Source organism: Bubalus bubalis, chromosome 2 (assembly GCF_019923935.1).
Source record: "Bubalus bubalis isolate 160015118507 breed Murrah chromosome 2, NDDB_SH_1, whole genome shotgun sequence".
Lineage (NCBI taxonomy): Eukaryota > Metazoa > Chordata > Mammalia > Artiodactyla > Bovidae > Bubalus > Bubalus bubalis.
This window is the reverse complement of record NC_059158.1, coordinates 184,910,964-184,935,142: the sequence shown is the minus strand read 5'-3', so window position 1 is coordinate 184,935,142 and position 24,179 is coordinate 184,910,964. Positions and strand designations below refer to the sequence as shown.

Sequence of the window (24,179 nt, the reverse complement as noted above, 5' to 3'; positions counted from 1 at the left end):
AGGTGTTTCTTTGGATAAACAAATGAATGAGAACATATGTAAAGGGCCAGTGTGGCAATCTATTAAACGAGGCAGCAGCACTGCAGAATGGCGGGGTCTTGGTAATGCTTCTGATGTGGTTGGTGAAGAATACTGGGGTGGGTAGTCATTCCCTTCTCCAGAGGATCTTTCTGACTCAGGGACTGAACTCGGGTCTCCTGCATTGCAGGCAGACTCTTCACCGTCTGAGCCACCAGGGAAGCCCCAGTCAAAACATATGACAATCAATGGCAATGAGAATTCATGGCGACCGCAGAGCAACTATCCACCAGCCCCTGTGCTTGCTGCTCCATACACATGGGCTCGCTGACTTCTGGGTACAGCCCCACAAGGGCAGGAAGCACTGTTTTTACCTCCATTCGAGAAACAAGGATGATACTCAGACCCACAGAGGTTATGTGACAGCTCCAGGGTCCAAGCCCCCAAGTCTCGGACTCCAGAGGCCACGCTGAACCACTGCAGAGACCGCCCTGCCTCCCAAGTGTGTTTTGGGTCTTAAGACGACTCAGATCAACCACGTGGAAAGGGCTGCACATGCTGCGCTGCAGCACAGAAGCCCACAGAATCCCAGAGACAGAGGAGCCTGACGGGCTACACAGGCTCACAAAGAGTTGGACAGGACTGAAGTGACTTAACACGCACACACGCTCAACTTTCAGGAAGGAAACACCCCCAAGGCAAATGCTTCTGGCTCAGCCACAGCCCTGTGTGCTTAAGACCAGATGTGGATTTGGGAGGGGGGTGCACACAGAACAATAACTTCTCCCTGTGCCCTCCCAGGTGGAGGTGGTGCCCAGCACAGGTCTGGCACACAGTTCAGGTTCATAAATATTTCTTTATGTGAACAAAGTACGCAAAGCTCTTCCCCCGCATATCTACCGGCTTATCAGGTAGGGATTTACCAGATTGGGGCAGCTTCTGGAAAGATAAGAGCTTCCTAAGTATGGAATCAAGATTGCTGGGAGAAATATCAATAACCTCAGATATGCAGATGATACCACCCTTATGGCAGAAAGTGAAGAGGAACTAAAAAGCCTCTTGATGAAAGTGAAAGAGGAGAGTGAAAAAGTTGGCTTAAAGCTCAACATTCAGAAAACTAAGATCATGGCATCTGATCCCATCACTTCATGGGAAATAGATGGGGAAACAGTGGAAACAGTGTCAGACTTTATTTTTTTTGGCTCCAAAATCACTGCAGATGGTGATTGCAGCCATGAAATTAAAAGACACTTACTCCTTGGAAGGAAAGTTATGACCAACCTAGACAGCATATTGAAAAGCAGAGACATCACTTTGCCAACAAAGGTCCGTCTAGTCAAGGCAATGGTTTGTCCAGTGGTCATGTATGGATATGAGAGTTGGACTGTGAAGAAAGCTGAGCACCAAAGAATTGATGCTTTTGAAGTGTGGTGTTGGAGAAGACTCTTGAGAGTCCCTTGGACTGCAAGGAGATCCAACCAGTCCATTCTGAAGGAGATCAGCCCTGGGATTTCTTTAGAAGGAATGATGCTAAAGCTGAAACTCCAGTACTTTGGCCACCTCATGCAAAGAGTTGACTCATTGGAAAAGACTCTGATGCTGGGAGGGATTGGGGGCAGGAGGAGAAGGGGATGACAGAGGATGAGATGGCTGGATGGCATCACCGACTCTATGGACGTGGGTTTGGGTGGACTCCGGGAGTTGGTGATGGACAGGGAGGCCTGGCATGCTGCGATTCATGGGATTGCAAAGAGTCGGACACGACTGAGCGGCTGAACTGAACTGAACTGAAGTATGGCACAGGTATGGGTTGGAGCAGGGAGAGAGTTGGACCCTTGCAGGAGTTGGGCCCTTGCTTGCTTGGGAACAGAACACCCAATGAGATAAATTCTAACCTCCAGAAAGAAGGAAAGAAAGAAAGAAACCAGGACTTCCCTGGTGGCTCAGACAGTAAAGGTCTGCTTACAATGCGGGAGACCAGCGTTCAATCCCTGGGTTGGGAAGATCTCCTGAAGAAGGAAATGGCAACGCACTCCAGTACTCTGGCCTAGAAAATCCCATGGATGGAGGAAGCTGGCAGGCTACAGTCCATGGGGTTGCAAAGAGCTGGACACGACTGAGCAACTTCACTTTCTTTACTTTCTGTGCCAGGCTCTGCAGGGGCCATCCAGACATTCCTTCCCCAGGACCACCCTCTCTGATGGATGGCCGCTTCTCAGCAGCAGTGATTCTCCAGCCCCTTCTTCTGGGCCAGTAGAAGCCCCCTCCCATGATGGAGACAGAGAATGACAAGTGTCTTTAGTTTTTCCATGCCTCCCTTCCAGGCAAGGCTCTAACCAATGACATAAAAGGGGAAGCCTTTGCAGGGTATCCTGGGAAAGAGTTCCTCCCTAATGAGAGAGACTTGCAGAGCATCCTCATCCTCCCCTTCTCGCCTCGAGTCTTATTCTGTGAGGGTGTGATGTACGGTACTGCAGCAGCCAAACAGTGCGCTACATGCTTTACCTACATTATCTCATTTGACTCTGGAACTACCCTGCAGGGTGGGCATCACTAGCCGCACTTTACAGCTGAAGACACCGATGCTTAGGGAAGCCAAATAACCTGCCAGGGGTCACATGTCATCGCAAAGTGGCAGGGGTAGGATCTGAACCCAGATCTGAGTCCAAATCCCGTGGTTTGTCTCCTGTGCTAACAGAGTCAGTATGTATCCATTCCTTCCTTTCACAAATCTTTACTGTCTTCGCTACACCAAGCTGTGTGCAAGGCACTGGGCACTCAAGCGATGAACAGGGCAGTTCCTGCCCTCCAGGGACAGGAGTGGGGCGGCAGGTATGGGAAGAGCTGCAGTGCAGCATGCCGGTGGTCATGGGGGCAGGTCACTGGACAGACAGGTGGAGACGCATCCTGTCCGGGAGGTGAGGAGGGTCTGGGAAGGCTTCCTGGAGGTGACCCCCAAGGAGATGAATACGCACAAGTGTTTGGTTTGGTGAGGATGACAAAGATAAAAAAAAAAAGCCCAGCTAAGACTCAAGGCACAGAGGAGTTTACTCAAGGGGCCCATGCTGGGACTGAGGGGGCGCGGCTCCTGGAAATAATGCAGAAGCGAAACCTTCTTCTACTTCCTGTCCCCAAAACCCACCACTTTCGGCCTCAGCAACACTATCTGTGTGCTCCGAGGCCCTCCGTCCCAGTCTGGGGGCTCCATCTGCCCCTCCACAACACCCAAGCTGTCCCCAGCTCCAGAAAAAGGCTGCCTCACCTTTGTTCCTCCACCTCCGGATCACTGTCCTGGTTTCTCCAAACAACTTCACCAGCTTTCCAACAACCCTCCTCCGGCCCTCCAAACTTTCCCCTGCAAATCCCTGAAGGCCAAGCCCATGCTCCTAGCCACTCTACTATTCCGACTCCAAACACTCACTGAACCTATCCCCCATCGTGGCACTTAGCCCATCCGTCCACTCTTAAAACCAGTCAACTGGGGACTTCCCTGGTGGTTCAGTGGTTAAGAATCCGCCTTCCAATGCAGGGGACACAGTTTGACCCCTAGTCCTGGAATATTCCACATGCCAGGGCTTCCCTTATAGCTCAGTTGGTAAAGAATCCGCTTGTAATGCAGGAGACCCTGGTTCGATTCCTGGGTTGGGAAGATCAGCTGGAGAAGGGATAGGCTACCCACTCCAGTATTCTTGGGCTTCCCTGGTGGCTCAGCTGGTAAAGAATCTGCCCGCAATGCGGGAGACCTGGGTTCGATTCCTGGGTTGGGAAGATCCCCTGGAGAAGGGAAAGGCTACCCACTCCAGTATTCTGGCCCGGCGGATTCCATGGACTGTATAGTCCACGGGGTCACAAAGAGTCAGACATGACTGAGCGACTTTCCCTTTCACTTTGGGGAATGGAGCCCACACACTGCAACTGCTGAAGACGGCACGCCCTAGAGCCCGCGCTCAGCAATAGGAGAAGTGAGGTGATGTGCACGGCAGTCAGGCAGAAGTCCTGCTCGCTGCAACTAGAGCAAGCCCAAGCACAGTAACGGAGACCCGGCACGGTCATAAACACATAAATAAGTGAATAAAAATGAAAACAAAACAAAACACACAAACCCAGACACCTGGTTTAGCCCCCTGATTGTAAGCACCAGGAGAACAGGAGCCAGGCCTTGCTTTTCTTTGCGTTCTCCACAGGGCCTTTCACAATCCTCAGTACACAGGAGGTGCTCACTGAATGCACAGACATCTTGTCCTGCATTAGGGGGTGTCCTCCTTGAGTGTACGGGCAGAGGTGGCCCTGTTGATCTTACTCACATACACTTTCCATGTACTTCAAGTGGTGCCTGGTCAAAAAGCAGGTGCTCCTTAGATGCCTTGTGAAGGTATAAATGAGTGGGCACCGAATGAGGGATCGCTGTCCCCCTACGATGTGAGTTCCCTAAAGGCAAGGACAACGGCTTTGTCCTCTTTGTACCGTCTGGTAGCACCTGGAAGGCTGCCTGGCTGCCACAATCATCTCCTTGAAATAGCACGACCATCTCTCTGTGAGATAGAAGCACTCACCTTTGCTCGGGCTCTGGAAAGAGCTGGGACAAGGAGATGCCACAGAGGGCGGCGTGGGTGAAGCGGCTGGCCTCGGTCAGCTCCCGGCCCGTGGGCAGACGCGGCTCCCCCTCCATACCCGGCTCAGCCACCCGGGGCAGCCTCGGGCCCGACCCGTCCCTTGTGGCCATTTCCAGTCCTGCAGGGAAAAATCCCAGTGAAAGACTGCTTTCAGCAGGTTGGCAAAGCCTCCTTCAATAGGACACAAACTACCCATCATAAAAGAAAAAATGGATAAATCAGCCCTCATTCAAATGAAAAACTTCTAGTTATCATCTTTAAGAGACTGGGAGGTGGGGGAGGGCGAGATATTTTCAAATGTGTTTATCACAAAGGCTGAGTATCCCCAGAATGATAACAACTCATACAAGTCACTAAGAAAAAGAAACAAAGCAAATTTAAGATCAGCAAAAGACCTGAATAGGTACTTCACAAAAGATATCATGTATCTTCACAAAAGTGGTCTATAAGCACACGCAGAGGTGCTCAACATCATCATGAATCAGAGAAACAGAGATAAAAACCCCAGTAAGACATGGCTACTCATCCATCAGAAAGACTAAACTTGAAAACCTGACAACACCAAGTGCTGATGAAGAAAAAAGACATAACTTGCAAACATACCGGCGGGGTGTGAATTAGTCACTGAGGACACAGAAATGAAAAACTCCAGTGAGGGACGTCCCTGGTGGTCCAGCGGCTCGGACTCCACTCCCTCAGTGCAAGGGGCCTGGGTTCAAGCCCTGGTTGGGGAACTAGATCCCAGGTGCTGCAACCCAGGGCTCAAATGCCGAAACTAAAGATCTTGCAACTAACACCTGACCCAGCAAACAAATTTTAAAAGGAAAAAAGCCCAAGTCCATTCGCCTATCAGAATGGTTAAAACTAAAAAAGACCTATAATATTAACAGAATAAGGAGCAAATAGAACTTTCATACACAGCTGGGGAAAATGTAACTTGGTAGAACCACGGGCAAAATGGTCTCACTTTATCCAGCAAAGTTAAACAGATGTCTTCCCTACACCCCAGCAATTCCACTCCTGAGAAATGAGGGCTTATGTCCCCCAAAAGACATGTACATGAATGCTCAGAGAAACTTCATTCATAACAGTCCTAAATGAAACCACCCACACGTTCACCCACGGGTAGATCGGACATCCTATGTCTAGTCATACCATGGAATGCTACACAGCAATGAAAAAGAACAGAGCCTGACGCACAGACTTCAACATGAGTGAATCTTAATGATAAGCAGACAGTCACTCACTAGAGTATATACTGTAGAATTATGTTTATATGAACTTGAAGAATAGGTCAAACCAATCTATAGCAAGAAGGGTCAGAAGAGGGGTTGCCATTGGAGGAATATTGGCCCAGAAGGGATACAGAAAGGCTTCTAGGTGATGAAAATGTTCTGTATCTTGACCCAGGTGGTGATTTTAAAATCCACTGAACTGTATACTTAAGATTTGTGTATATGGGGGACTTCCGTGGTGGTCCAGTGGTTAAGAATCTGCTTTCCGATGCAGGAGACCTGAGTTCGATCCCTGATTGGGAAACCAAGATCCCACATTCTGAGGGGCAACTAAGCCCCACTGCAACGACTGAGCCCGAGCTCTCTAGAGTCCATGCGGCACATGAGAGAAGCCGGCATGCCGCAGAGAAGCCCAGCGCAGCCACAGAAGAGGGGTGGGGAGGGAGTAAGGCCTCCCTGCCCTCCCTCTGCCCCTCCCTCTACTCTGTTCTTCTTTGCCAGCAGCTGAAGTGGACGGAGGGAAGGCAGGCATAGGGACAAACCAAGCCAAGCCAGGCCTCCAAGGGCCCTGGGAGGGGGGACCAGGAAGGGTAGCCAGCCGTGACCACAGGCACCGCAGATACAAAATGCAGGCTCAGGACCAGGCAGACGGTGTGATGAGAAGAAGGTGTGGGACTTTGGGAAGCTCAACCTCTCTGCACTGAGATTCCTTCACCTACAAATGAACTATAATAGTGTGTGTCTGGAAGATCTGCGCAAGCAACGAGGAACACCGCCGTGCAAGTCAGTATTTATAAAGCACTGAAAAGACAGAACTTGGCACTGGGCTCACACTACATAAATGTTAAAGAAATAAATGTATAAAATTATCAACAAACAAACAAGTGCTCAGCACCGTGCCTGGCATGCAGCAAAGGGGCATAAATAAGAGTAAGAGGCAACCAAAGGGACCCGTCACTGGATGCCAGGCCCCCAGGCTGCAGTTTTAACACACACTGTCTCAGCCGGCTCTATGAGCCAGGTACTACCACAGTGTCCACTTTCTCCCTGTTCCTGGAGGAACAGGCTCAGAGGAGGAGGATCTGGGCCCGGGTCACGTGCCAGAGAACAGCAGAATAGAACCCAAAGCTAGACCTCTTAGCAGACATCTCACCCACAATCTCGTGTTTTTTTTTTGTTTTGCACCATCTCCGTTTTAAACATTCGTCTTATTGCCCAGAGATTTCTAGATTAATACCCATATGCCACACTGACTTTGGCTCACAATTCATTCTCATCCAGCTGAGCAACAAAATCTTTTGTTCTCAAAATATTACATCCATGGAGGGATTATTTAAAAGTTTGTTGGCAGCTAACATGGCATCTGTTTTTCAAAATAACTCTGAGCTAGTTAAAGCCACAAGCCAACATCTGGACAGCAGGTTAACAGCTCACAAAGCACTGTAAATCCATTTAATTCTTACAATTACCAGGTAAGGTTAAGTAGCATGTGAGGCATTATGACTCTCTCCTATAACTATAAGCTCAGAGAGGTCAAGTGATTTCCCGAGGGTCACACAGTACGTACGTGATGAAAATCAAACCAGACTTTGGTTCCAAACCCCATGTTCACTCCTGTGCGTCAGGCACAGGGATTCTCCTCTCCTCATTTCAGATGGAGAAACTGAGGGCCAGACAGGTTAAGACCTTGCCCAATGTCACCCAGCAAGACTGGCCTCCAATGGCTGCTCCAGGAACCCAGGTTTGAGATCTTTTGGAGTGGATTTCCCTAGCTCTTTGCTGTCCAAGGGATTCTCAAGAGTCTTCTCCAATATCGCAGTTCAAAAGCATCAATTCTTCGGCGCTCAGCTTTCTTTACAGTCCAACTCTCACATCCATACATGACTACTGGAAAAACTATAGCCTTGACTAGATGGACCTTTGTTGGCAAAGTAATGTCTCTGCTTTTCAATATGCTCTCTAGGTTGGTCATAGCTTTTCAAGGATATCAAATCAGTCCATCCTAAAGGAAATCAATTATGAACATTCATTGGCTGGACTGATGCTGAAGCCGAAACTCCAATACTTTGGCCACCTGATGCGAAGAACTGACTCATTGGCAAAGACCCTGATTCTGGGAAAAATTGAAGGCGGGAGGAAAAGCGGATGACAGAGGATGAGATGGTTGGATGGCATCACCGATTTGCTGGACATGAGTTTGAGCAAGATCCGGGAGCTGGTGATGGACAGGGAGGCCTGGTATGCTGCAGTCCATGGGGTCGCAAAGAGTCGGACATGACTGAGCAACTGAACTGAACTCCCTGGCTCAGATAATCAGTACAGACCACGGCCGTGAACAAAGGGCACAGCAACAAACCACGAACTAAGATGATGACCGGGGGCAGTGCCCGGCCTTGATGTCAGCAGACTCGGCGATTCCTAACCTTTAATCAACACCACCACGTGCCACTTGGAGACTGGAGTAACTGCTGCTCCTACCCAGAGGAGCCCACGGTGGTAGTTTATTGGGTTTGTATTTGGGGAACCCCATGTTAGGTCTCAGCTCGAGAAGAAACAGCCTTCTAATCAGAGAATCCTAAGCTGGCCTGCCTCTAACCACGGCAGGGAAGAGGGTGTGCTGAGTGCCCAAAGAACTCAGCTCAGGCCAAATTCATCCATTCATCCGTTCGTTCATCCTTTCAACAAAATACACTCGTGACACCCCTATAAATCCATTCTCTGCACAACAGCCCGAGCGGCCTCGTTGTCACACACAGTGGTCATGTCACTCCCCTGCTTAAAGTCCTCCAGAGGCCTCCCATCGCCCCAGGATGAAGACCAGTCCTTTCATGGTGGTCTACACAGTCCTGGTCTGGCCTCTGCCTGCCTCTAATCCCAGCCTGTACACCCCCTGCCCACCGTGCTCACTGCACTACAGCCACTCGGGCTGTCTTCGCTCTTCAAATACGCGAGCTGGTCCTCCCCCTGGGCCTTTGCACCTGCTGTCCTCCCAGCCCGGGACACTTTGCATTTGTCCTTCACATCATTCTGGCTTCAGCCAGAATGTCACCTTCTCTAGGCCAAGCTACTGTGCTTCTCTAACCCAGTACCCCTGTTCTATTTCTGTAATACTTACTTCCGTCTTAAGTAATATATTTTTAGAGTATTTGTTTACTTGTGTGCATAAGTAGAATGCTAACTTCCCGAGGCAGGCCCCTGGGTGTTTCTTCACTGCTGTACCCAGAGCTTTCTGAGCTAGCCGTGGAATATGGTTGGTATTCAGTCACTACTTGCTGGACGAATGAAGAAGGATATATGGTGCAGGATGTCCTGTTCTGGGCAGCCTTGGGGCAGATCACGGGACAAAACTGACAAATTCCCTGCCCTCAAGGGGCTCACATTCAGAAGGGAGACAGGCAATACTATACTGATACGTCAAAATCATAATAATTTAAGTAACTTGCCCATAATCACACAGCTACTAAGTGGTGGAACTGAGATTTTTTTCACTCAGAGGAACTGAATGCATGATCCATGCTCTGAACAGTCCACTCAATAAATAAGTGATAAGTGATGGTGTTAGTCACTCAGTCGTGCCCGACTCTTTGCAACCCTATGGACTGTAGCCCGCCAGGCTCCTCTGTCCATGGGATTCTCCAGGCAGGAATATTGGAGTGGGCGGCCATGTCTTCCTCCAGGGGCTTGTCCCCACCTGAGGACTGGACCTGCACTGAGAGCCTGGGGTCTCCTTCACTGCAAGTGGATTCTTTACCATCTGAGTCACCAGGGAGGCCCAAGAAATCAGTAAGTAAGTAGATAAGCAGGTAAATATTCAGTTAAGTATTCGGTGACTGCCAGGGAAGAGCAACCAGGGTGAGGGGAGTACGAAGTGAGGAGGAAGGAGGGGTGGCAGTGGTATCAGGCGAAAGGGGCCGTTCCAGCAGAGGCCTGCAGGAGCTAAGACGGGCCGGAGAAGGCGATTTAGGAGGAGAAACAGGCAGTGGCAGACACAGACAGGTAACAGACGACGGCAAAGCAGTGGGGCAAATGCTGCGGCAGAGGGAACCCAGACAGCCAGACACGCAGAGGAGAGCCCAGCACCGGCTTCCCGGAGAAGGCGACCTCAGACGGGGCGGGAAAGGAGTGTTCCCGGCAGACGAGACAACGTGTCAGGCCCAAACGGAGAAGACAGAAGATGCTTCTGAAGAACCAAAAGGATGCTCAGTGTAGCCAGGGCTTGGGCAATGGGTGGGTGTAGAGGCGGGGAGGGAAGAAATGAGGTTGGAGGGGAAGCTGCCAGAGGCTACACCCTGAGGGGACCAAGTGTGCCCAGCTGAGGAGTCCAACCTGACTCTGAAGGCCAGGGCCGCGTGCAGAGCTGAGGGAGGGCGCGCTGGGCTATTTCTGCAACTGCCCGTGAGTCCATAATCAATTAAAAAGAAACAAGCACTGCGGCATTGCTATAGAATTTGAGAACCTCAAGTTAAAATAAACCCAAATTAAATATTCACCTCCACTCCAAATCAATCAGTTAATTTACCAAACACGCACCAGATAAGTACAGGTATTACAGGTGCTGCTTCCATGCTGGGGACCCAGGAGTGACTAAGACACAGGGACAAGCACCTCCACCATGGAGACTCACTGTAGCAGGGAGACAGACGGTAGGTAAACTCAAAACATTTAAATTAAGAGCATTCTGTTTCACACAAGGAGTTGGAAAGAAAATGGAAAGAAAACACTGAAAAAGAAAAATCATTTTACACAATGACGAAGGTTCTGAAGAAAAAGAAACCTTATATAATGCTTATCCAGATTTCAAGAAACAACCTTGGGCTTCCCTTTTCTTTAAGTCTGAAAACAGGCTGTTCAGCTTCTTGGAAGTTCTTGGAGAACTATGCAAATTGCCTTGGAGGAAAAAACCAGAAAAACCAGCCCGCGGGTCCATAGGGTGTGGGACTGGGAGGAGGCCTGTGGGAAAGAGGGAGGTTAGCCCCGGGGCTCAGGGGAGCCCTGACCCTACTTCTGACCTTTGCCCCCCAGGTCTGTAGGCATTGATCATTCATCGAGAGCAGCCTGGCTCCTGCCATGAATTGTCGGTTCCAAGTCTTCATACCCTGAACCGTGGGTGCTGCACCCGCTGCTTGGCCAGCCTGGCGGCAGAGGGCTGGCACTGGATCTCCTCCACACCAGTATTCCCTGGCCCAGCCATTTGCGTGCCACGGAGTGAGTGCTCGGAAATTGCCTGTGACATGAGCAAGTGAATGAATGAGTTTTGAGGTGTCAACAAAAGCTAGATTTTCCTGGTTATTCTCTCTGGAAACGTACTCCTCACCCTCCCCTTGAGCATTAGATGAGGAAGGCAGATGGAACAAGGGCCCAGCATCTGGAATTACCCAGAGACGTCCCAGAGCCCAGCGGAAGAGGAGAGAAGGTGTTTCTGAAGAACCAAAAAGATGCTCAGCGACCCAATAACGCTCAGCCCAAGGACACCCAAAGATGCTCAGCGACCCAAACTTCAAATAATCTGAGCTTCATCCTAACAGGCCATTTTCTATGTTCAAGGAGCCAGAATACTTTCTGCCTCTTCAGGCTCCTGTAAGGTCTCTTTTTGGCCATGCCGTGTGGCCTGCAGAACCTTAGTTCCCCGGCCAGGAATCGAACCCAAGGCCCCTGCAGTGGAAGTGCAGACTCTTAACCCTCCAAAGGGTTTTTAATCAATTACCAGCAGTAACATCCTTCCCCTGGATGTTACCTTCCTACGAGGCACAAGCATGTAGTATGACTATAAACCAGGAGATTCAAGACACAAGTCCAATCATATTAAAAAGATAGACAAGTAAAATGTCTGGAAGAACAGTCATCACGGGGATCTCTGGATGGTGGGATACCAGAGACTCTTCTGGATTTCCCCAGTGCCACAGAGCTGTATTGCTTTTAAACTCTGAAGACAGTTATTTCATGTCTCGACCTGCATGGAGGGGATGGTTGGACTTACAGCAGGGTGGCTGACACTGACTGTCTGTACGCTGGGGTGCAGTGGGGCGGGTGGGGGTTGGTGGCTTCAGATTCTGTATGATTTTAATCTTTTCTTTATATGTTTAAATTTTATGAATTGTCAGTAATGACTGTGTATTGACTATAAGATCAGAATGAAGAGATGTTTTTTTAAATATTTTTTTTTGGATGGGGACCATTTTAAAGTCTATGAATTTGTTACAATACTGCTTCTGTTTTATGTTTTGGTTTTTTGGCCTGGAGGCATGTGGAATCTTAGTTCCCCAGCCAGGGATCGAACCCACACCCCCTGCATGGGAAGTAGAGGTCTTAACCACTGGACTGCCAGGGAAGTCCCTGATGGATTATGATTTTAAATCCTAGTATGGTGTGCTGATATCAGCTCAGACTGGCACCTCTCCCAGCTCTGTGTTCAGTGATGCTGGGAGACTGAAACAGGCCACAGAGGGGCTATTTCCATCACAGAAACTGGCAAGTGCCACGGACAAAGGGAATCTTTTTTCCAGGGAGGTGGTTAACAGTGCACCGTGGGATACACAATACAATGCCAGCTATGTTTCTAAAAAATGTCTCACAGAGCATAAAGACCACAAGGCAATACATCAAAATGTTAACGATCCTGACACACACACTACCGTGTGCAAGTGAAAGTCGCTGAGTCGAGTCCAGCTCTGAACGGTCCATGCAATTCTCCAGGCCAGAATCCTGCAATGGGCAGCCTTTCTCTTCTCCAGGGGATCTTCCCAACCCAGGGATCAAACCCAGGTCTCCCACATTGCAAGCACATTCTTTACCATCCGAGCCATAAGGGAAGCTCAAGAATGCAGGAGTGGGTGGCCTATCCCTTCTCCAGTGGATCTTCCTGACCCAGGAATCAAACCGGGGTCTCCTGCATTGCAGGCAGATTCTTCACCAACATCACTTCAGTTCAGTTCAGTTGCTCAGTCATGTCCAACTCTGCGACCCCATGAATTGCAGTACACCAGGCCTCTTTGTCCATCAACAACTCCCAGAGTCTACCCAAACCCACGTCCATCAAGTCAGTGATGCCATCCAGCCATCTCATCCTCTGTTGTCCCCTTTTCCTCCTGCCCCCAATCCCTCCCAGCATCAGTCCTTTCCAATGAGTCAATTCTTCGCATGAGGTGGCCAAAGTACTGGAGTTTCAGCTTTAGCATCATTCCTTCCAAAGAAATCCCAGGGCTGATCTCCTTCAGAATGGACTGGTTGGATCTCCTTGCAGTCCAAGGGACTCTCAAGAGTCTTCTCCAACACCACAGTTCAAAAGCATCAATTCTTCGGCGCTCAGCTTTCTTCACAGTCCAACTCTCACATCCATACATGATCACTGGAAAAACCATAGCCTTGACTAGACGGGCCTTTGTTGGCAAAGTAATGTCTCTGATTTTAAATATGCTATCTAGGTTGGTCATAACTTTCCTTCCAAGGAGTAAGCATCTTTTAATTTCATGGCTGCAATCACCATCTGCAGTGATTTTGGAGCCCCCCAAAATAAAGTCAGCCACTGTTTCCCCATCTATTTCCCATGAAGTGATGGGACCAGATGCCATGATCTTAGTTTTCTGAATGTTGAGGTTTAAGCCAACTTTTTCACTCTCCTCCTTCACTTTCATCAAGAGGCTTCTTAGTTCCTCTTCACTTTCTGCCATAAGGGTGGTGTCATCTGCATATCTGAGCTTATTGCTATTTCTCCCGGCAATCTTGATTCCAGGTTGTGCCTCTTCCAGCCCAGCGTTTCTCATGATGTACTCTGCATATAGTTAAATAAGCAGGGTGACAATATACAGCCTTGATGTACTCCTTTTCCTATTTGAAACCAGTCTGTTGTTCCATGTCCAGTTCTAACTGTTGCTTCCTGACCTGCATACAGGTTTCTCAAGAGACATATCAGATGGTCTGATATTCCCATCTCTTTAAGAATTTTCCACTGTTTATTGTGATCCACACAGTCAAAGGCTTTGACATAGTCAATAAAGCAGAAATAGATGTTTTTATATAACTCACTTGCTTTTTCGATGATCCAGCAGATGTTGGCAATTTGATCTCTGGTTTCTCTGCCTTTTCTAAAACCAGCTTGAACATCTGGAAGTTCACGGTTCACGTATTGCTGAAGCCTGGCTTGGAGAATTTTGAGCATTACTTTACTAGCATGTGAGATGAGTGCAATTGTGCGGTAGCTTGAGCATTCTTTGGCATTGCCTTTCTTTGGGATTGGAATGAAAACGGACCTTTTCCAGTCCTGTGGCCACTGCTGAGTTTTCCAAATTTGCTGGCATATTGAGTGCAGCACTTTCACAGCATCATCTTTCAGGATTTGAAATAGCTCAACTGGAATTCCATCACCTCCACTAGCTTTGTTCGTAGTGATGCTTCCTAAGGCCCACTTGACTTCACATTCCAGGATGTCTGGCTCTAGGTGAGTGATCACACCATTGTGATTATCTGGGTCATGAAGATCTTTTTTGTACAGTTCTTCTCTGTATTCTTGCCACCTCTTCTTAGTAGCTTCTGCTTCTCTTAGGTCCATATCATTTCTGTCCTTTATCAAGCCTATCTTTGCATGAAATGTTCCCTTGGTATCTCTAATTTTCTTGAAGAGATGTCTAGTCTTTCCCATTCTGCTGTTTCCCTCTATTTCTTTGCATTGATTGCTGAGGAAGGCTTTCTTATCTCTCCTTGTTATTCTTTGGAACCCTGCATTCAAATGGGAATATCTTTCCTTTTCTCCTTTGCTTTTCGCTTCTCTTCTTTTCACAGCTATTTTTAAGGCCTCCTCAGACAGCCATTTTGTATTTTTGCATTTCTTTTCCATGGGGATGGTCTTGATCCCTGTCTCCTGTACAATGTCACAAACCTCCGTCCATAGTTCATCAAGCACTCTGTCTATCAGATCTAGTCCCTTAAATCTATTTCTCACTTCCATTGTATAATCATAAGGGATTTGATTTAGGCCATACCTGAATGGTCTAGTGGTTTCCCCTACTTTCTTCAATTTAAGTCTGAATTTGGCAATAAGGAGTTCATGATCTGAGCCACAGTCAGCTCCTGGTCTTGTTTTTGCTGACTGTATAGAGCATCTCCATCTTTGGCTGCAAAGAATATAATCAATCTGATTTCGGTGTTGACCATCTGGTGATGTCCATGTGTAGAGTCTTCTCTTGTGTTGTTGGAAGAGGGTGTTTGCTATGACCAGTGCGTTCTCTTGGCAAAACTCTTTAGCCTTTGCCCTGCTTCATTCCATACTCCAAGGCCAAATTTGCCTGTTACTCCAGGTGTTTCTTGACTTCCTACTTTTGCATTCCAGTCCCCTATAATGAAAAGGACATCTTTTTTGGGTGTTAGTTCTAAAAGGTCTTGTAGATCTTCATAGAACCGTTCAACTTCAGCTTCTTCAGTGTTACTGGTTGGGGCATAGGCCTGGATCACTGTAATGCTGAATGGTTTGCCTTGGAAACGAACAGAGATCATTCTGTCATTTTTGAGACTGCATCCAAGTACTGCATTTCGGACTCTTTTGTTGACCATGATGGCTACTCCATTTCTTCTAAGGATTCCTGCCCACAGTAGTAGATATAATAGTCATCTGAGTTAAATTCACCCATTCCAGTCCATTTTAGTTTGCTGATTCCTAGAATGTCGACGTTCACTCTTGCCATCTCCTGTTTGACCACTTCCAATTTGCCTTGATTCATGGACCTGATATTCCAGGTTCCTGTGTAATATTGCTCTTTACAGCATCGGACCTTGCTTCTTTACCAACATACACACTACCATATGTGAAACAGCCAGCCAGTGGGAAGCTGCTATATAACACAGGGAGCCCAGCCTGGCCTCTCTGATGACCTAGAGGGGTGGGAGGGAGGCTTGAGAGGGAGGGGATATATATACACACACATACTTATGGCTGATTCGAGTTGTTGTATGGCAGAAACCAACATAACATTGTAAAGCAACTATCCTCCAGTTTTAAAAAAAAAAGTTAATGATCCTTTTCATTTGGTGGCAAGGCTGTGGGCCTAGAAGTAATTGGTTTTTATTCTTTTTTTTCTGGATTTCTAACATTTTTCTGTCGCAAGCTTATTAGAGCTTTTTAAAAAGAACATTTACCCATTTATCTGGCTGAGTCAGGTCTTAGCCGCGGCACACAGGATCTTCCGCTGTGGCGTGTGGACTCTCTGCTTGTGGGGCAGAGGTTCCAGAGCACATGGGCTGTGGCAGGTGAGCCTAGTCGCTCTGTGGCTTGTGGGATACCAGGTCGTCCTGACCAGGGACTGAATCCAAGTCCTTTGCATTCCAAGGTGGATTCTTTACCACTGGGCCATCAGGGAAGTCTCTATTAGAGCTTTAATAATTACAAAAAATTTTTGTAATTAAAAATTGTTGTGTTTTTGATCACTAGAAGGGGAGTGCTTTATCTTACAAAGCCCTGGCCGCATGTGGCCCAGCTGAGCCCGTGTGGGTGAAGTCACGATTAAGCCGCATTCCTTTGACCAGCAGCTCTTGTAATCAACAAGATGGACAAGGGCAACTCTCAGCCATCCGTGACGGTGGGATGGAGGAGCCCAGGGTTCCAACTCCACAGACTGGCCCGTTGGATGGGGTGGGCCCCAAACTCTTTCAATCGAGGGAGTGTGGTGGCGGCTGAGGTTGGAGGCGGGGGCGCCACCTGGACCGTGTACACTGGCCCTCAGTGGCCTCCACTCCTTGGTCTGGTTAGGGATCAGGATCCAGTCCAAAGCTGAACCGAGAGTCTCAAGTATGTCTGAGAAGCTGGACTGATTCTGAGAGAGAGGGCAAAAGGGTGCTGGATTCCTGCGGTGAGAAGAAGACCTTGCTGGTCAGGGCTGGAGGTGGGTGCCCGGGGCCACCTCACGTGCACAGGGCCCGTCCAGCACCATCCTGGGCTCCGCACATCACTGATGCAGGGAGTAGTCCCGACTCCCTGGGGATCTTGTCCCTGCCCAGGTGACATGAAGATCCCAAGGAACGCTGAGAAAGGTCCACCTCTGCCCCAGGTCAGCCCCGCCGCTCAGGGAAACGACATGCACACAGGGAGGTGCCTGGGGGGACACCGGTCCACGGCTGGGCTCATGGCCGAGGCGGGATGCAGGCACCAGGCTGGAACGGGAACATGCTTTACCACACCGCAGTCATGACTTCTGTCTTACAGGTCATATTACCAGTCACCAAAAAAAGCACAGGCTGGGTTATTTTTGTCAGTAGTAAGGGAAGATGGTCATTCCCAAACATCTGTCCTGGGTTCTACAGGCACCCACGGGAGGTGCTCAACCCACATTTCTTGATGGATGCCATAAACAATGCAGTGGGATTTCTTCTTGTAGTGGCAAAAATTCCAAAGTTAGCACAGAGGAGAAAATCAGATGTGGTCAACATCATCCTGGAAAGTCCTTTGTTGTTATCGTTTAGTCGCTAAGTCGTATCTGACTTTTTGCGACCCCACGGACTGTATCCCACCAGGCTCCTCTGTCCATGGGATTCTCCAGGGAAGAATACTGGAGTCGGTTGCCATTTCCTTCTCCAGGGGATCTTTCTGACCCAGGGATCAAACCTGAATCTCGGGCACTGGCGGTTGGATTCCTTACCACTGAACCACCAGGGAAGCCCTGAAAGTCCTTTAAATCATCATTAAAACTCCAAGGCCTTTGGACTTCCCTGGTGGTCCACTGGTTAAGACTGCACTTCCACAGCTAGGGGAGCAAGTTCAATCCCTGGTTGGGGAAGTTCTGCAGGACCTAGTCTTTAAAAGATGTCATGCAAGAATGAACTTCTTTTGTTTTTCTTAAAATTGAGCCAACTGTGGCCTTTTTTTTTTTTTAAATTTTGATGTGTGTGTGTGTGTTGGCGGGGGGATTGCAGGGTAGGGGAGCCCGGTGCAGCTGGGGTGTGATGTTCTTTTTCTCTCTTTCTTCCTCTTTTTCTGAGTTAAGTGGCCACAGGTGAATTTTTAAATGAGTCTGCAGTACAGTGAAATAACCATCAGTAAGGCTTCCCCGGTGGTCCAGTGGCTGAAACTCCATACTCTCAATGCAGGGGGTCCGGGTTCCATCCTGGACTGGGGAACTAAGAGCCAACGTTCTATGCCACAGCTAAGAATGTGCATGCTGCAACGAAAGATCCTGCATGCTGCAAGTAAAACCCCATGCAGCCAAATTAAAAAATAAATAATATAAACATCTGTTTTAAAAACAACCATTACTAGAGAGATAACTACAGTGTCAGAGGAAGGCTGAGGACTAATTATTTTGGACCCAAGAAGAAAGAAAAGCATTGGGCCAAAGAAATCCTTTGTAACAAACAGAGCTACAGTACTGTTCTTAAGCCAGAAATTCTGAAGACTAGTTCAACACGGACGGACACACACACACACACACACACACACCCCAAGACAATCCTGACATGGTCCTAGAAGCGGGGCTCCTAGGCAGGCCCAGCTTACTTCCCACTCTCAGCATTTTAGGAGACAAACCCATTCATTTTATACCTCTATCGGGAAGTTAAGCTGGAGGTCCGCGGTAACTGCACCATCTCAGGAGGTGTCCCGGCAACAGTTTCAACACAGAAGAACCCGGAGGGTTTTGGACGATCCCAGCACAGACTGGAAAGAAAAAGAGGGCGTTGGCATGGAGGGCAAGCTCCCAGCCCACCCTGGCTTCGGGAGCCTGGAGGAGGGGCGGGGTGCTGGGGCAGGGCTGGAAGGCGACAGTGTGCTCAAGGGTGGACGCCCAGGCTCTCGGGTGTTTCGTCCTCATTTATCATCGCGCCCTTCTTCCCTGACTCCCAGCAGAGTACAAGCTGCCATCGTCTCTCTGGCAGGAGCCTCCCCTCCCACCTCTTTCCGCCCTTACCCCTAGCTATCCACCCCACAGCCTCTAGAAAGCTCCACTCAAAGGAGAGTCAGATCGCGTCCCTTCCCTGCTCCAAACCTCCAGCCACTGCCTTCTCACCCAGAGCCTCCTCACAGTGGCTGCCAGGCCATGTGCACCCTGCCCTTCTCCTGCCGGCTCCTCCACTCATTCGGCTCCAGACACGCCCTCCTCTTGGCTGCCACACCAGGCGTGCTCCCACCTTTGCAGGGGCTGCTCCCTTTGCTGGAAATGCTCTTCCCCTAGGTAACCACACAGTCAACTCCCTTCTCTCCTTCTGGTCTTTGCTTAAATCTCACAGCTCAGGGAAACCATGGCACCCCCAGCCTCTCATCCCAATCCCTGTCAACTGGCTCTTCCGCCTGGGCCAAAGCAGGCCTTGCTATGACACACTATACCCTTCCCTTGTTTATGTTTACTGCTTACTGTCTATCTCCCTCTGCCCACACGGAACATAGTAGGAACCGATAAACATTTGCTGAATGAAGGGCGGTTTCCACTAGGGATAACTAAAATATAATTTAAGAGGCAAATCTGCCTGGTAAGGAAGGGGAAGAAATGGCAAAGTCTACAATGGTTCATTTGACTCACTGGTTTTCAAACTGGTCCACAGGGTCCCAGGGACCTCTCCTACTCTGACGGGCAAGAGAAGACACGGAGGCAGCCATCCATGCCCACCTTCAAATTGTAACAGTAAATGATCTAACAATGCCGCTTCTGCTTACATACCCAATAGCACCGAAAGCACAGTCTCAAAAAGGTATTTGCACACCCATATTCATAGCAGCATTTTTCATAACAGCTAAAAGGTGGAGCAGAGTACACCAGGCAAAATGCCAGGCTGGATGAAGCACAAGCTGGATGGAATCAAGACTGCCAGGAGAAAGAGCAACCTTAGAAATGCAGATGATACCACTCTAATGGCAGAAAGCAAAGAGGAACTAAAGAGCCTTTAGTTTAGAGGAACTAAATAGGAGGGTGAAAAAGCTGGTTTGAAACTCAAGATTCAAAAAACTAAGACCATGGCATCTGGTCCCATTATTTCATCACAAATAGAAGGGGAAAAGTGGAAGCAGTGACAGATTTTATTTTCCTGGGCTCCAGAATCACTATGGATGGTGATTGCAGCCATATTAAAAGACTCCTGTTCCTTGGAAAGAAAGCTATGACAAACCTAGACAGTGTATTAGAAAGCAGAGACATCACTTTGCTGTCAAAAATCAGTATAGTCAGAGCCGTGGTTTTTCCACTCATGGATGCGACAGTTGGATCATAAAGAAGGCTGAAAGTGAAAGTGAAGTCGCTCAGTCGTGTCCGACTCTTTGCGACCCCATGGACTGTAGCCTACCAGGGTCCTCTGTCCATGGGATTTTCCAGGCAATAGTACTAGAGTGGATAGCCATTTCCTTCTCCAGGGGATCTTCCTGACCCAGGGATCGAACCAGGGTCTCCTGCATTGTAGACAGATGCTTTACCATCTGAGCCACCAGGGAAGTCCTAGAATTGCTGCTTTCAAACTGTAGTGCTGGAAAAGACTCTTCAGAGTCTCTTGGACTGCAAGGAGATCAGACCAGCCAATCCTAAAGAAATCAACCCTGAATATTCATTGGAAAGACTGATGCTGAAGCTAAAATTCCAATATTCTGGCCACCTGAGGCAAAGAGCTAACTCACTGGAAAAGACCCTGATGCTGGGAAAGATTAAAGGCAGGAGGACAAGGGGGCAACAGTGGGTGAAATGGTTGGATGGCATCACCGACTCAATGGACAAGAATTTGAGTAAACTCCTGGAGATACTGAAGGACAGAGGTACATGGCATGATACAGTCCATGGGGGTCTCAAAGAGTCGGACATGACTCAGTGACTGAACAACAACAAAAAAAGGGGGAGGCAAGCCAAGTGGCCATCGGTGGATGAAAGGATAAACAAAATGTGCTATATACATACAATGGAACATTTTTCAGCCTTAAAAGAAGGAAGTTCTAACACCCTGCAACATGGATAACCCTTGAGGACATTATGCTGAATGAAATCGACTAGTCCCAGAAAGACAAACACTGTATCAGATCAGATCAGTCGCTCAGTCGTGTCCGACTCTTTGCGACCCCATGAATCGCAGCACGCCAGGCCTCCCTGTCCATCACCAACTCCCGGAGTTCACTCAGACTCATGTCCATCGAGTCAGTGATGCCATCCAGCCATCTCATCCTCTGTCGTCCCCTTCTCCTCCTGCCCCCAATCCCTCCCAGCATCAGAGTTTTTTCCAATGAGTCAACTCTTCGCATGAGGTGCCCAAAGTACTGGAGTTTCAGCTTTAGCATCATTCCTTCCAAAGAAATCCCAGGGCTGATCTCCTTCAGAATGGACTGGTTGGATCTCCTTGCAGTCCAAGAGACTCTCAAGAGTCTTCTCCAACACCATGGTTCAAAAGCATCAATTCTTCCGCGCTCAGCCTTCTTCACAGTCCAACTCTCACATCCATACATGACCACAGGAAAAACCATAGCGTTGACTAGACGAACCTTTGTTGGCAAAGTAATGTCTCTGCTTTTGAATATGCTATCTAGGTTGGTCATAACTTTCCTTCCAAGGAGTAAGCGTCTTTTAATTTCATGGCTGCAGTCACCATCTGTAGTGATTTTGGAGCCCAGAAAAATAAAGTCTGACACTGTTTCCCCATCTATTTCCCATGAAGTGGTGGGACCAGATGCCATGATCTTCGTTTTTCTGAATGTTGAGCTTTAAGCCAACTTTTTCACTCTCCACTTTCACTTTCATCAAGAGGCTTTTGAGTTCCTCTTCACTTTCTGCCATAAGGGTGGTGTCATCTGCATATCTGAGGTTATTGATATTTCTCCCGGCAATCTTGATTCCAGCTTGTGTTTCTTTCAGTCCAGCGTTTCTCATGATGTACTCTGCATAGAAGTTAAATAACCAGGGTGACAAAGCTCCATTTATATGAGCTATTTAGAGTAACCAACACCGTAGAGATAGAATGTAAAGTAGGGGTCGCCAGGGGTTGGGGAGGGGGGTGGGGAAGTTGTTGTTTAGTGGGTACAGAGTTTCAGATTAGCAAGTTGAAATGGTCTGGAGGTTGACTGCAGAAGAACGTGATTATACCTAATGGTACTGACCTGCACAGCTAAAAATGGTTAGGATGGTGAATTTTATGTTCTGTGTATTTCATCACAATTAGTTTTTTTAATTAAAAAATTGTAAATATTAGTACTTGGTAAATGTTAGCCATATGCTACTCTTCCATCTTGTTTCCTCCTAACGATTCTGTAAGGTTGGTGCTATTATCTCTGTTTCATGGATGGAGAAAGAGGCCCTGACAAATAAATGGAAAGGCCGCTGCATAAGTGATGTGGGATTTCAATGAGCACCTGGGTCTTAGTTCAAGGAGGGCCTACACTGCTCCTCTTTGGTCTACTTTATACACTGAGGTGGGCCAAAAAACTTCAAACACAATCTGAAAACTGCCAAATTAGAATCTCACTAGCTCCATCTTGAACCAAGCAGGACCTAGTGGGCCTTTATGTGACAGACCCTCTTCCCCATGTCCTCTGCCTGCCTCTTGTTCATGGAAAAGCTATAGTCTTCCAGGCCTCCCCGGAGCCAAGAATTAATGATTGAAAGGACTGCATCATGACAAAAGTAGCAGTTTGGCCAGGAGAACCGGTAACAATTTAAACAGTCATCTGGCAGTCCAAGAGTCCTTAGTTCTTCCCTGAAGCCCTTAGATGACAGTGTCTGACACACAGTCCCTGAGTTGTTTTACAGATGATAAAACCACTATCAAACGGAAGGATGTAATTACTCCATGACCATGAGAACACAGTCCCCAGACCTCCTGGAGCCTGAGGATTGCTAATGCTAACCCCTGTGATACCACCCTGTTACCTCACCATCAACCAGTCAGAGACTTGTGCACAAACTGATCACACACCCTGTGACTCCCCTCCTTCAGCTGGTCTTTAAAACTGCGTCCCTGAAAAAGAAAACGCTTCCCTGTAAATTGACGCGGTCACTATGGAAAACCGGATGGAGGTTCCTTAAAACCACAAATAGAGTTGCCATATGATCCAGCAATCTCATTCACAGGTGTATATCCAGAATAAGCTATGATTTCAAAAGATACATGCATCCCAATGCTATATCAGCACTGTTTACAATAGCCTAGACAAGGAAGCAACCTAAATGCCCCACAACAGATGAATCGATAAAGAAGCTGCGTTAAATATACACAATGGAATGCTACTGAGCCATAAAAAAGAATGAAATAATGCCATTCACAGCAACGTGGAAGGCCTAGAGACTGCCATACGAGGTGAAGCCAGTCAGTCAGAGAAAGACAAATACTATATGACATCACCTGTATGTAGAATCTGAAATATGACACAAGTGAACTTCTCTATGAAATAGAAAGACTCACAGACATAGATAAACCAGGTCCTACTGTATAAAACAGGGAACTACATTCAATAGCCTGCAGCAAGCCATAATGGAAAAGAATGTGAAAAAGAATTACGTATATATACGCATGACTGGATCACTTTGCTATACACCAGCAACTAACAGCACTGTCGATCAACTATGCATCGAAACAAAAACAAAACGCTTCCCTGAAACCCATCAGGGAGTTTGGGTTTCTTTTAAATGGCAACCCACTCCAGTGTTCTTGCCTGGAGAATCCCAGGGACGGGGGAGCCTGGTGGGCTGCCGTCCACGGGGTCGCACAGAGTCAGACACGACTGAAGCGACTTAGCAGCAGCAGCAGCAGCAGCCCTGACCTCCTGATCGGCCCCTGTATAGTAAATGCTGCACTTTTTCCTTCACCACAACAGGTCTCAGCAGATTGACAGTAGATTGGTCTGTGCAAGTGAACAGACGCAAGTTTGGTTCAGTAAAGACCCCACTTTTCAACTTTATTTTCCCCACTCCCCTTCTAGCCAGCTTTCCCCCAAGCTGAGCTGCTGCTCCTTTCAGCCTACGCTGGGTTTCCCACCTCAGGACGCAGCTCAAGCTGTTTTTTTTTCTTGGCGTGGATCCTCATCTCCAAATAATGCCCTTCTTCAAAGTGAAAGTGAAAACCTTAGTCGCTCAGTCATGTCTGACTCTTTGTGACCCCATGGACTGTAGCCTACCAGGCTTCCCTGTCCACAGAATTCTTCAGGCAGGAATACAGGAAGAGGTTGCCACGCCCTCTTCCAGGGGATATTCCCCACCCAGGGATCAAACCCAGGTCTCCAGCACTGCAGGCGGATTCTTTACCATCTGAGCTACCAGAGGAACCGCCTTCTTCAAAAGCACAGCTTACAAATAAAATCAGGGACTTCCCTGGTGGTCTGGTGGTTGGGAGTCTACCTGCCAATGCAGGAGACACAAGTTTGACCCTTCTCCAGGAAGAT

General features: G+C 48.2%; 1 protein-coding gene across 9 annotated transcripts in view; it reads right to left on the bottom strand.

The window, feature by feature from the left end:
* TMCO4 (transmembrane and coiled-coil domains 4) overlaps positions 1-24,179 on the bottom strand; it is a 103,512-nt gene that overhangs the window by 75,147 nt on the left and 4,186 nt on the right. For 7 of the 9 annotated variants that reach the window (XM_025278830.3, XM_025278831.3, XM_044938189.2 and 4 more), the window contains 2 exons: positions 18,387-18,500; positions 4,572-4,749 (listed from right to left, as the gene is read on the bottom strand). In XM_025278830.3, the coding sequence (XP_025134615.2) occupies positions 4,572-4,741 (170 nt within the window). In that variant the 5' untranslated portion in view covers positions 4,742-4,749; positions 18,387-18,500. The remainder of the gene's footprint in view (positions 1-4,571; positions 4,750-18,386; positions 18,501-24,179) is intronic. The other 2 variants (XM_025278834.3, XM_044938192.2) reach the window with 1 other exon arrangement.